The 12,332-nt window shown below is 42.8% G+C and overlaps 1 protein-coding gene across 3 annotated transcripts in view; it reads right to left on the bottom strand.

Moving 5' to 3' along the window:
• Positions 1–12,022, bottom strand: part of pik3cg (phosphatidylinositol-4,5-bisphosphate 3-kinase, catalytic subunit gamma) — a 40,682-nt gene extending 28,660 nt beyond the window's left edge. Inside the window, exons 1-2 of one of the 3 annotated variants that reach the window (XM_043714329.2) lie at positions 10,931–12,022; positions 4,335–6,365 (exon numbers count right to left, since the gene is read on the bottom strand). In XM_043714329.2, the coding sequence (XP_043570264.1) occupies positions 4,335–6,353 (2,019 nt within the window). In that variant the 5' untranslated portion in view covers positions 6,354–6,365; positions 10,931–12,022. Of the gene's footprint in view, positions 1–4,334; positions 6,369–8,263; positions 8,361–10,930 lie in introns of those variants that run through there. The other 2 variants (XM_043714328.2, XM_088000425.1) reach the window with 2 other exon arrangements.
• Between the last annotated feature and the right edge of the window lie 310 nt (positions 12,023–12,332).

Genomic DNA, 12,332 nt, shown 5'->3' with positions numbered 1-12,332 from the left:
CCCACCAGGTGAACAGGGATATATATTTAAGGAGTATCTTAAAGGAGGCATGAGAAGTAAAGAGATGAACAGATCTTGGGAGAGATTTAGGGTTATGAAAAGTGAAAACTTAGCCAAGGGTGATTGAGGAGAGGAGACTTATTATCCATGAGATCAGGTTTAGAAAACTGTTAGCGTCTTTGCAAAGTTATAGGGTTGAAAGAGGTTAGAGACCCAGAAAAGCATGAGGTCATGGTGGGATTTAAACTATGAAAAGAAATTTTAAAATCAAAATGTGATGCACCAAGTAACACTGGATCAGGAAGCAGAGAAACAAGGTCTGGTGTAATACCAGACTCAGCCAATAGAGGTTTAAATGAACCCAGGTGTATTAATATGAGGTTCTGGTGTATATTGGACAATGTGTTATATTGAGAGTGTGGTGTGCATAAGGGAGTGTGTTGCAGTGAAAGTGTTGGTATAGAACAAGAATTGTCTTATAGTGAGAGTTTAGGGTATTTTAGGGAGTGTATAACAGTGAGAATGTGAGGTATATTAGGGAGTGTTGTACAGTGTGGGTGTGGGGTACAACAAGGAGTGTGTTATAGTGAGAGTAAGATATATTGATTATGTTAGGGTGAGGGAGAGGGATTTATCAGAGAATGTGAAATACTGATAGTGTGGGATATATGAGAGAGTGTGTTAGACTGAATATGTGAGGTTTATCAGGGAGTGTATGTTATTGTGGGTGTGGACTAAATTGGATTGTGTGTTGTAGTGAGATTGTGGGGTATATCAGTGTGTAAGATACAGTGATGGTGCGGATTATATTGGAGTGTGTTACAGTCTGGGTATGGGGTTTATCAGGGAATGTGAAATATTGAGGTTATATGGTATGTGAGAGTGTGTGTTATAGTGAGGATGTAGGATATATCAGAGGGCGTACTAAAGTATGGGTGTAGAGTATACCAGAGTGTGTGTTGCAGCGCAGGTGTGGGGTATATCAGAGTGTATGTTTTAATGAGGATGGAGTATATTAGGGTGTATGTTATAGTGAAGAAATATGGTATATTCAGGAGTGTGTTATATCCTACACCCTTGCTGTAACACACAATCTGATATACTCCACAGCCTCACTATATCAGATTGGGTGTTACAGTGAGATTGAAGGGTATACCAAAAGGTGAGGGTGTGGAATATATCAGGGAATGTGAAATAGGTGGTGGGGTATATGAGAAAATGTGTTATAGTGAAGGATATATATTGGCCTTCCTTCACTGTTGATAGGTCAAAATGCTGAAATTCCAATCTCAATGGCATTCTCAAACCACCTTCTCAAAGGCTACTACAGACAGGCAATAAATGCTGACCCAGCAAGCAACACCCACATCCCACAAATAAATAAAAGAAAATATATTTTCAAGTCAGGATGGTGAGTGGCTAGGAAGGAATACTTCCCATGTATCTTCTAATGTTCTTTTTGATGGAAGTGGTTGGAGGAGTGGAAAGTGTTGTATAAGGATCTTTGGTGAATTACTGCAGTGCATCTTGTTAGTACACACTGGTGATACTGAGCATCATTGGTGGAAGGAGTGGATGCTTGCAGATGTGGTGCCAATCAATTTGTCTGTTTTGTCCTGGATAGTGTCAAGTTTCTTGAGCTTTATTGGTGCAAGTGGGGAGTGTTCATCATATTCCTGATTTATGCCTTGTAGATGGTGGACAGGCTTCGAGGTGCCAGGAGATGAATTAATTGCTGCAGTATTCCTATCCTCTGACCTGCACTTGTAGCCACTGTTTATGTGGTAAGTTCAGTTGAGTTTCTGGTCAATGGTAATCCCAAGGATGTTGATAGTGGGGGATTCACTGATGATAACACCATTGAATGTCAAGTGGCGGTGGTTAGATTGTCTCTTTGTGGAGACAATCATTGCCTGGCATTTATGTGGCCCAATGTTACTTGCTACTTGTCAACCTAAGCCTGGATATTGTCCAGATTTTGTTGCATTGAACACAGACTGCTTCAGTGTCTGAGGAGTCGAGACTGGTGTTGAACATCATGTAATCGTCATCAAGCATCCTCACCTCTGATCTTATGATGGACGGAAGTCATTGGTAAAGCAGATGAAGATTCTTGGGCATAGAACACTAGTTAATGAAGGCTGTGATGGGCTATTCCAGAGAGTTTGTTACAGTGAGGGTGTGGGGTATATTAGAACATAGAGTGAAGCTGTGGGTTTATAACAGAGTGTATGTTACAGTGAGGATGTGGGTTTATAACAGACTGTATGTTATAGTGAGAGTGTACGAGAATGTAGGCAGTATATTGTAGCCTCTGTGTGGGTATATCAGAGTGTTGTTATAGTGATATCAGAGTGTGTTATAGTGTGGATGTGGGGCACATCAGGGAGTGTGTAAATGTATGGATGTGGGGTATGTCAGAAAGTGTGAAATACAGAGGATGTAGGATATGTAAAGTATATTCAAAATATACTTTATTCATTGAAAATATCTTTATATACACACAGTCACAAACACAGTTCAGTTCTTTATATATCAAGAAAACAAACAAACATTGGAGTTTACCTCTATCCTGTGGATGTGAGCTTTATCAGAGTGTGAGATATAGTGAGGGTATGTGTTTTTATAGCAGTGTGTGATAAAGTAAGGGTGTGGGTTTATATGAATGTGTGTGATATAGTGAGAGTGTGGGTGTATTTGAGAGTGATATAGTGAGGGTATGGGTTTATATGGGAGTGTATGACATAGTGAGAGTGTGGGTGTATATGCGAGTGTGTGCTATAGTGAGGGTTTAGGTTTATATGAGAGTGTGTGATATAGTGATGGCATTGAGGTATATCAGGGAGCGTAATCCAGTGAGGGTGTTGGTGTATATCAGAGTGTGCATAAACGTGAGGGTCTGAAATAAAAACAGAATCCGCTGGAAAATCTCAGCAAGTGTGGTAGCATCTGTAGAGAGAGAGGCAAGGTTAACATTTTTAGCCCAATGACATTTTTTCAGAATGAAAACTTTTATGTTGTTGATGGAGGTGGAGGAGGAGCTAGTTTAATAGTTTGTGTGGATACCGAAAGGACTGCTGGAGATGGTGAAGGAGAGATAAAGATGGAAAATAGTTGCAAATGTTAGGAGAAAATGGGTCCGCTCTGCTGAGAGCAAGGCCAATGGGACGTAAACAAGAAACAGCCAGAGTGGAATGAGGAATACAAGAAAAAATGGAAGTTATACTCTGAAGTTGTGAAATCAATACTGAGTCCAACAGGCGAATGCTTCATTGGAATCCTATATCAGGGCCAGGATGGGAATGTTAGTTTGACAGCAAAGGGGGGTTAATGAGATGGTAAGCAACTAGAAGATCAGAGCCATTCCTACAGACAATGTGGAATGTTATACTGAGTTGGTTTTGTTTTCTCAATCCCAAGGACAGATACTGGCACAGTGGAGGTGTTGCTAGACTGGGTAATCCAGAGTCCGAGGAAAATATCAGGCAACTGGTAGAATTTCAACTCAATTAATAAAAACCTGGATGATGAAGCTAGCCTCTGTAATGGTGACCAAGAAATATCATTCACTGCTGGAAACATTTGGTCTCCTAATATTCTTCAAGGAGAAAATCTGCCATGCTTTCCTGACCTGGCCTATTTGTGACTCCAGACCCATTGTGGTGGACTCGCAAGTGCCTTCTAAAATATCTGAGAAAGCCTTTCAGTTGGAGGGCATAAGTAATGAGCAATAATGCTGGTGTTGCCAACAATGCCACTATCCAGTGTAACAGTAACAAAAATCTTCCTTTGTGCCTGTGTATTATTCTTTACATTCTTGTTCAATGGCAGTCTGACAGCAACTGGCCTCAGTTAAATTCCCATTTCGGTTAAATTGTGAAGCCTGTCTCCAACATGAGGGTGAAAGACAACAGAAGATTATCCTTATGTAATGAGTAAAACACCTGCTGGTAATTGAGATATGCAAAGCCATTTTAATTGTCTTTTATTTTTCCCTGACCTGTTCTCAGGGTGCTGCCATTTGCTCAAGTCTCATTTCTTAAGTATGAAATTAATCAGGAATTCATTGTGTATGACAGCTTGTGATGGGATAATCTTGATGGGTACGAACAATGAGCTCAGTTCCAGGCTAATGCACCAGGGATACATAGGACACTGGGTAACAATGAGGTGGATAAACCCTGGGTGCACCTTTCCCCTGGCAATGACCACTACATCTACCCCAAGCTCATACCTGCTCACATAGCACTGATTGGTTTAGGTTTGCATAAATCTCTTCATCAGTCAGACCTCCACTTTCATTGCACGCTATGTATAAAGGAAGGTTATTTTACCTGGACTAATTGTAAGAGATATCGCAGCACCTCACTATTGTCCAATGTCTCCAGCTTTTCAACAGCTAGTGCCCGAACATGCTCATCAGAAAATCGGCAATCCAGAAGCTGCATTGCAAGTCCCACATCCAAGGGACTGCTGTTCCACATCTCCTGTTTGTCTAAGAGCTGCTGGGTTTTCAGGACCACATCCTGCTGCCCCCATTTTACTGAGCTCAGAAACTTGGGGTAGGCCTTAGGCTGCCTCATGCATTCGTGCCTGAAATGCCAAAGTAACTCTTTGTCCTCAGTGCTCAGTGGGTTCAGGGGGTCAGTGCTGATGATCTCTTCGAACTGCTTGCGGAGCTGACTGTGCATCTCGTGGCCCGCCCTCTCCAGCTCAGCGTCCTGACTCTGACAACTTCGTGGGAGAGCGATTGGGTAATTGTATCTGTCCAGGAGGATGCAGATAGCCATGGAGTTCTGCTTGTCAGGGTTGGTCGCCGACGTCAGCTTGTCAGCCTCAATTGTCCCTTGTTCTTCACCTTTATCAGGAATTTTCCACATGTGCAGTACATACTCCCCTTGTCGGAGGAGTGATCGATGATCAATCACCAACAAGTTGACATAATACAGCATATGGTTCTTGCTCTTGGTGTCCCAGGCATTGTCATCTTGAGACTGGAAGGTAGACTTCATACTTTGAACTGGTGCTTTACCGCAGTAAACCTGAAGATTCAGTCGTGCCCCTCTGGGTAGGTCCTTGACTTTAATGTCAAACTCAAGCCAAACATTCCATAGCACTTCCTCTGTAAAGGCTTTTGTAAGGGTCCTTTGCTGGGCCAGCACCTGTTGCCCATGCAAGATACTCGCTTCAACAAAGACAGTCAGTTCCGTGTTCCGTGGGAGCACTGGAATGTCAATGCCAATAATCTTCACTCGGAACTTTCTGTCACAGTCCCAGAGGGATATGGTGAAGACTTTGTCATGATCTCTTCCCTCGAGAGTTAACTGCTGGTGGGATCCAGTAACCCCAGTGCAATCATCCACAAGAGGCCACTCTTCCTTCTGCACTTCATCCATTGCTGGATCCGGGGGTACGTCAAGGACAAAGTGAATTTCCTCGCCATTCTTAAGGCAGTTTCTTACCCAATGGAAATCCTTTATTGGGTTGTTACCAACGATGTAATCCTCCCTGCCACAGACCCGAAGGACAAAGTGCTCCTCGTTGTGGTTCTCCGAGATTTCCAGCAGACCCTTCTTGTTGGCCACCTTTTTGAAGAAGTTCTTCAGAATGCTTTGTGGTGTCTCGTCAATGGAAACCTTTATCGTCAGGCTTGTTGTCCCCCTGTGAATAACGATGAATATGTTATTGTTACAGATCTTATTGAGCAGATATTCAGGCAGAGGCTTCGAAATGATCCAAGGATCCATTGAGTAGAGCCGAGGGTCCCTGCTGGCTACCTCATTGAGCTGGGGGGTGATCAGCTTCCTCCGGGTGAATTCCAACTCATCGTCATGTACATTGCTCACATCAGTGACATCATACCCAATCAGGTAATTCAAATCGTTTTGCAACTGCAAGGATTCCTTTGAGGTTTTCGTTTTCTGGGCCAGGTGAATCTTACCGTTGTTCCTCTGCAGTGTTTTCCAGTAGTTGATGCAGTCCAACGTTTGGATTACCTGATGCTTGTCATAAATCTCGTACCACTGACCCTTCTTCTGGTACATCAACCTGAACTGGTCAGGGCTGAGCTTCTGGTAGAAATCTGGGCAAACGCTGATGCCACCAGCTTTCACCCAAACCTTGGCTTTCAGTTGCTCCACTGTGTAATTGCCAGCCACCTCTAGGGAGAGCTTCTCATGGACATTGTTGAGCTTGTTGCGTGTGGGGAGGACAAACTCAATGGCCAGCTGCTCCAGTGAATAGTACTGCATGGTCCTGGTTGTGTTAGCTCGCATCTTCCGCCTTCTCCTTCTGTTTTCCTCTCTCAAAACAATGGGATTATCATTGTCATTGTCATTCTTTGGCTGGTCCATGCCAGGGGTAATCTGCTGAGGAAGCAAGCAAAAGTGTTGATATGATAAAGCACAGAAGCACCAGCCGAGTTACCCGTGGGACACTGGGACACAAAGTAATAGCCCACACATGAATGTCTTATTCCAACTCGTCCTCTTGCCTTCTTCAAAAAACACTGACCTATTATGGATTCATTTCCAAAAGAGACTATCTTTTATCGTATGGTGTTGACCTTGATTTGTTGAGTAGCACTCTTTTCTTGGAATCAAAGGACGAAATTTCAAGAGCCACTCCAGAGCCTTGAGTCTGTAATGCAGGCTGATACAACCAGGCAGTGCTGAGGGATTGCTGCATTAGCAGCGAAGCCCTCTGTCAAATGAGGCTTAAAACCGACACCCAGTCTCCCCCTCAGGTCACTGCAATGACCCAATAATACTATTTCAAACTCAGACCCAATCTCCCCTCAGATCGCTACAAAGACCCAATAATACTATTTCAAACTGAGATCCAGTCTCCCCACAGATCGCTACAATGACCCAATAATACTATTTCAAAGAAATTTCATGTATTTCCATGTTATTATCATTCTGTTCGTGGTCATGGTGCTTTGGTCACGTTGCCTGCCACATTTCCTACCTTACACTGGTTGCTCAGACTGGATCCCTTAATCATAGAGAGATCTCAGGGGATCTCTATATTGTGGGGACAGCTCAGTGGATCCCTTCATTGAAGAAATCACACTGCATCTCTTGACCGTTACACTTTATAGGAATACCTGAGTTGCTGAAGTCATGGCAAAATGTGATCTATATTCATGGTTTTTACTAAACTCGAAGATCTGTAGTTTGTCTTTGAGCTAAGTGGTTTGTTAGATTACCTGGTCACTCGGAAGTTACTCTTTGTCAGAGCTTGCTTTGCATGAATGAGCTGCTAAGTTTTCTACATTAGGTGTACGTTTTGGGACGTGTTAAAAGGTGCTCTAAAGATGCATGTCGTTCCTTCAATCATTACCGTCTTGATACACTGACCATTTGTAATTCCCAATACTGAAACTTTTGTATTTCTTAGATTTATGTTCCTTTATAAAAACCTCAATCCTATTTTCTCAGTCAGATGTTTATCTAATTCTTTATAAACAAAGTTTCAGTGGACATGTCATTAATCTCTGTTCCTGGAAGTCTGATCTGAAACTAAAACAGAAAACACTCATCAACTCAGGCAGCACCTGGGGAGAGACAAAGAGAATGAGTGTTCCAGGTTTCACCAGAACAGACACACTTCTTTTTTTGCAATTGTACCGAGCCTGGGGAAAGAGAGAAGGAGACACTCCAGTCCATAAACCCCCAGAAAGTTGGTTCAATCTTATAATCGATATCCAGGAGACAGTGGTAATGTCACTAGACTAGTAATCCAAATCTTCTGGGGAAAAGGGTTCAAATCTCACCAGGGCAGATGGTGAAATTTGAATTCAGTAAAAACCTGGAATAAGAAAGTTAGCCTAAGATGGGTGATCAGGTTGTTAAAAGTCCATCAGGTTCACTAATGCCCTACTCCATCCTGATTGATTTACATTTAAATGTAGACCCGCAGCAATGAAGAGTAATAGAGCCAAACAACACAGAAACAGATCCTTTGGTCCAACACATCCATGCCACCCAGGTTCCCAAACTAAACTCATCTCATTTGCTGTTTTTTGACCCATATCCCTCAATGTGATTGACCGTTAACTGCTCTCTGGGCAATTATGGATATACGATAAATGCTGGCAAGCCAGTGCTGCCTGTGTCACATGATTTTAACTTTTAAAATTACAACACTAGATAAATTCATTAATCAATCACATCTGCAATATCCACGCCTTCCTGACCTGTTTGGCTGGTGCCTCTTCCTGATCATCTCCCAATGAAAACATCGTTCCATCAATTCTCACCTGAAGCCTGAGAACTGTCTATAACGTCCCTCTGGTGAATGCACCCTCTCGATGGTAAAGTGCTGGGAAAATAAGTGCAGTAAAACCCAAATGCAGGTAGGTTTTGAAAGATTCCAGTGTGATCAACCAGCATCAGCAAGTCTGTCCTTCCCTCGGGGAGAGATTTGTTTGCAAGGGTTGGTCATGCTTTGTTTGATTTGCATGGTGTCAAAATTCAACAAGCACTGAGGGCTGCTGTAAGCAATCTAAACAGGCAGTGCCAACATGAGACAAGTGCATCTTTACTTTCTTTATTATCTTCATAAAGTATTTGTATGAAAACTTTTTAGTGTCTTTCTCACCCCTCTTCCTCCATCCTGTACCTGCTCCCATAAATATTGCTTTAGTTTAGAGGCTTCTATTACAAAACACTCCAACTAATATTTGCTAACTAGTTTAGCAACTTTCTCTTTGGTCTGGCTGTAATACAAAGTCTCCATTTGACTATGTATACTCTCCAAACCAAAAGAAGCAGAAATTCTGTTTTCTTCACAGTTAAAAATCACACAACACCAGGTTATAGTCCAACAGGTTTATTTGAAAGCACTAGCTTTCGGAGCGCTGTTTCTTCATTGGGTGGTGTGTGTGACTCTTACTTTACATTGCTGCAGGTCTACATTCAAATGTAGATCAATCAGGATGGCATTGGTGAACCTGATGGACCTTTAACACCCTAATCACCCAGCTTAGGCTAGCTTTCTTACCACAACCACCTGATGAAGGAGCAGCGCTCCGAAAGCTCATACTTCCAAATAAACCTGTTGGACTACAACCTGGTGTTGTGTGATTTTTAACTTTATACACTCCACTCCAACACTGGCTCCTCCAAATCATGTTTCCTTTGGGTGTGCGCACTCTCCCCATATATACACACTGACAATAATCCAGAGATACAGGTTGGGAATGTCATTGAATGTATGGGATCCTGTTGAACCATGTGCAGCTCCAACAACACGGGTAGTCAGCAAGTATTTATTCACCAGGACCATCATTTCTGTTATTTTCTGGCTTCCAGTTTTGGAGAGTCATACTGGACTCAAAAACGTAAACTCTGTTTCTCCCTTCACCAGGGCTGCCAGACCTGTTGAATGTTTTCCAGCACTTTGTTTTTATTCAGTTTGAACACTTGTTTGGAGTACCATTGGAAGATTGCCAAACTCCAATGATATTCAACCTTTCCAGCTCAATCAGTAATCAGGGCTGGCTGGCCTCCAGTATCCAGGGGATGACCGTGGGGCAGTGTGGTACTGAATTACCATCACTATCACACAGAGAAACAGAACTTCAATTTATATAGCACCTTTCACAAACACATCCACTTCCTAATGCAGTGCACAGAAGGAGGTCACTCAACCCATTGTGGCGCAATTTTGTCAATTAAGTACTTTTTTTGTTGAAATATAGTCACTGTTATGTCAGTAAAACAGCAGCCACTAAGAAAGATTCCACAAACAACAAAATGATGATGACCAGGTAATCTTTATGGATGGCAGTTTAGGCCCGAACCCCAGGGAGAACTCATCTGCTCTGAACAAATGCAGTGGGATCTTTTATGTCCACTGAAAGGGCAAATGGGACTTGGTTTAATGTCTCATCTAAAAGATAAGCTCCTTCAACAGTGCCACACTCCCTCTGTATATCACATTACAGCATCAGATGAGATGACGTGCTCAAAGCTCTACAACAGAACATGAGCTCACAAGCTTGTAATTGTGACTAGCTGAGCGACAGCCAGCCCCTTCATACTGAGTCATATGATTCACCGAAACTCAGACTGATTGCAAGTTCCTCTCGCCACATCCAACACGGCCTTAAAGTCAGATATTCTGTTCACTCCACCTGAGACAGTACACTGCTGACCACTGCTCCAAGGGAGAACTGCCTTCACATGGACGGAAGACTCAGTGTCCTCTGAGAGAGGGAGGAATATATAAAACTCCTCTGTTGTGAGCTGTAAGTGGGATTTCGGAACTACCCTCCAAGGATTGGAATTTACTCCAGGAACAACTGGCTGGAGCTTTAGAGAAATGTTTTCAGGATGTGGCAAGACCATCATTATTGTCTGTCTTGAATTGTCAGGACAATCCTAGCCAAACACCTCAAATTTTCACCATAAAATGATCATAACCATACTAGCGGCAGTTATCGCTCAATGGCATAAGGCAGAAAATTCCAGGATTTTGATTCGAGCGAACTCTTTCCACCAAGGGAGAGGAGAATGCTGATGAGAAGGAGTCATGAATAGCTGCTTCCATCCCTACAGTACTGACTGATTTGAGAACAGCAGCAGCAGAGGCCTTGGACCTAGTTCCTCTCTCTCCTTCCAACCCAGTTAAGCACTAGGAAACTGAAAGAAGGAGGGATTCAACGTTAATTTGTATTACTATCTCATCATTGAGCAATCTTCTCAACTTTGTTCGATGCAAACACTTACGTTTTTCGATGCACCTAGTTTCACGTTAGTGGATCACTTCAACGATCCATCACAGGATCTGGGTGACAAAAAAAAAAGCACACACACACTGCAAAGCCACTCCTCAACTTCCCCATTTTAAAACCTCATTTTAAAACCTCTTTTCTGCTCCAGATTGGAGGAAATGAGACGCAAGCAGAACCAAGTCAACTTACCTCCGTGTCATGGGTCTGCAAGGGTACGGGCTCTCTTCACTCGACAATGTGACGGCTCAGCCATAGCCAGCCTGTTCATGTTACACGACCCTCTCTGCATCGGCACTTTGTGGTGTCTTCACGATAGAGGAAGTGCTGCAGGAGTCAGGAAATGAGAGCAAACCACAGTGATTCTCAAGACATATATTCAATCACAAACATTTGCTCTGAGTAAATGAGAAGATAGGACCTGTTGGATGAGAAAAGACCAAGGTCCATCTAATTTGCTATCATCCTTTTCTTCTTTTTCATTCAAGGGATGTCAGCATCACTGGCAAGGACAGAATTTGTTACCCATTCGGTATTACCCTTGAGGTGGTGATGGTAAGCCACCTTCTTGAACCACTGCAATCCATGTGGTCCAGTTACATCCTCAGTGCTGTTAAATAGGACAGTCCTAGATTTTTGGAGGCTTGGAGGGGACCTTGCAGAGGGTGAGAATTCCTGTACACCTTGTTCTCCTTGATGGTTGAGGCACAGGTTTGGAAAGTGCTGCTCAAAGAACTTTGGTAACTTGTAGATGTTACACATTGTTGCCATCAGCTCTAGATGGGATGCCAAACAAACCATCTTACCTTAATAATGTGAAACTTCTTCAGAGTTGTAGAAATTGCATTATACAATCATTAATGGAGCTCTTGGCTAATCGCAGTGATCAACTTTATCAATTGAGGGTGCAGAATATTCTCAAGGGGGAGAGGGACCAGCAGGAGGTCATTGTACACATTGGAACCAATGACATAGGAAGAGAAAGGATGAGATTATGGGGAGAGAATATACAAAATTAAGCAGGAATTTAAAGAGTAGGCTCTTGAGAGTAGTCATATTGGGATTACTCCCGGTGCCGAGTGCTAGTGGGAGTAGGAATAGGAGGATAGAGCAGATGAATGCATGGCTGAGGATCTAGTGCGGGGGAGAAGGGTTCACATTTTTGGATCATTGGAATCTCTGCTGGAGTAGAAGTGAATGTGTATAAGAACAACAGATTGCACTTGAATTCGAAGAGGACTAATATACTGGCTGGGAGATTTGCTAGAGCTATTTAAGAGGATTTGAACTTGTAAGTGGGGGGGGAGGGAGACACTGAGAAGATGGATCTGTCTGAGGCTGGTGCAATAGGGCGTAGATGTTATAGGAAATGTGGGGGGGGGGGGGGGGGGAAATGGGCAAGGAGTGGCATTTTTAATTAGGGATAAATTCCAGCTGTACTTAGGGAGTATATTCCTGGGAATATGTCCAGTGAAGTTATTTGGATGGAACTGAGAAATAAGAAAGGGATAATCACCTTATTGGGATTGTTCTATAGGATCCTCAGTAGTCAAGAGGAAATTGAGAAGCAAATTTGTAAGGAAATCTAAATTAT

Source organism: Chiloscyllium plagiosum, unplaced genomic scaffold (genome assembly GCF_037043375.1).
Source record: "Chiloscyllium plagiosum isolate Xiang-an unplaced genomic scaffold, Cpla_swu_hap1 HiC_scaffold_25, whole genome shotgun sequence".
In the NCBI taxonomy this organism is placed as follows: Eukaryota; Metazoa; Chordata; class Chondrichthyes; order Orectolobiformes; family Hemiscylliidae; genus Chiloscyllium; species Chiloscyllium plagiosum.
This window is presented reverse-complemented; position numbering and strand designations above follow the sequence as displayed.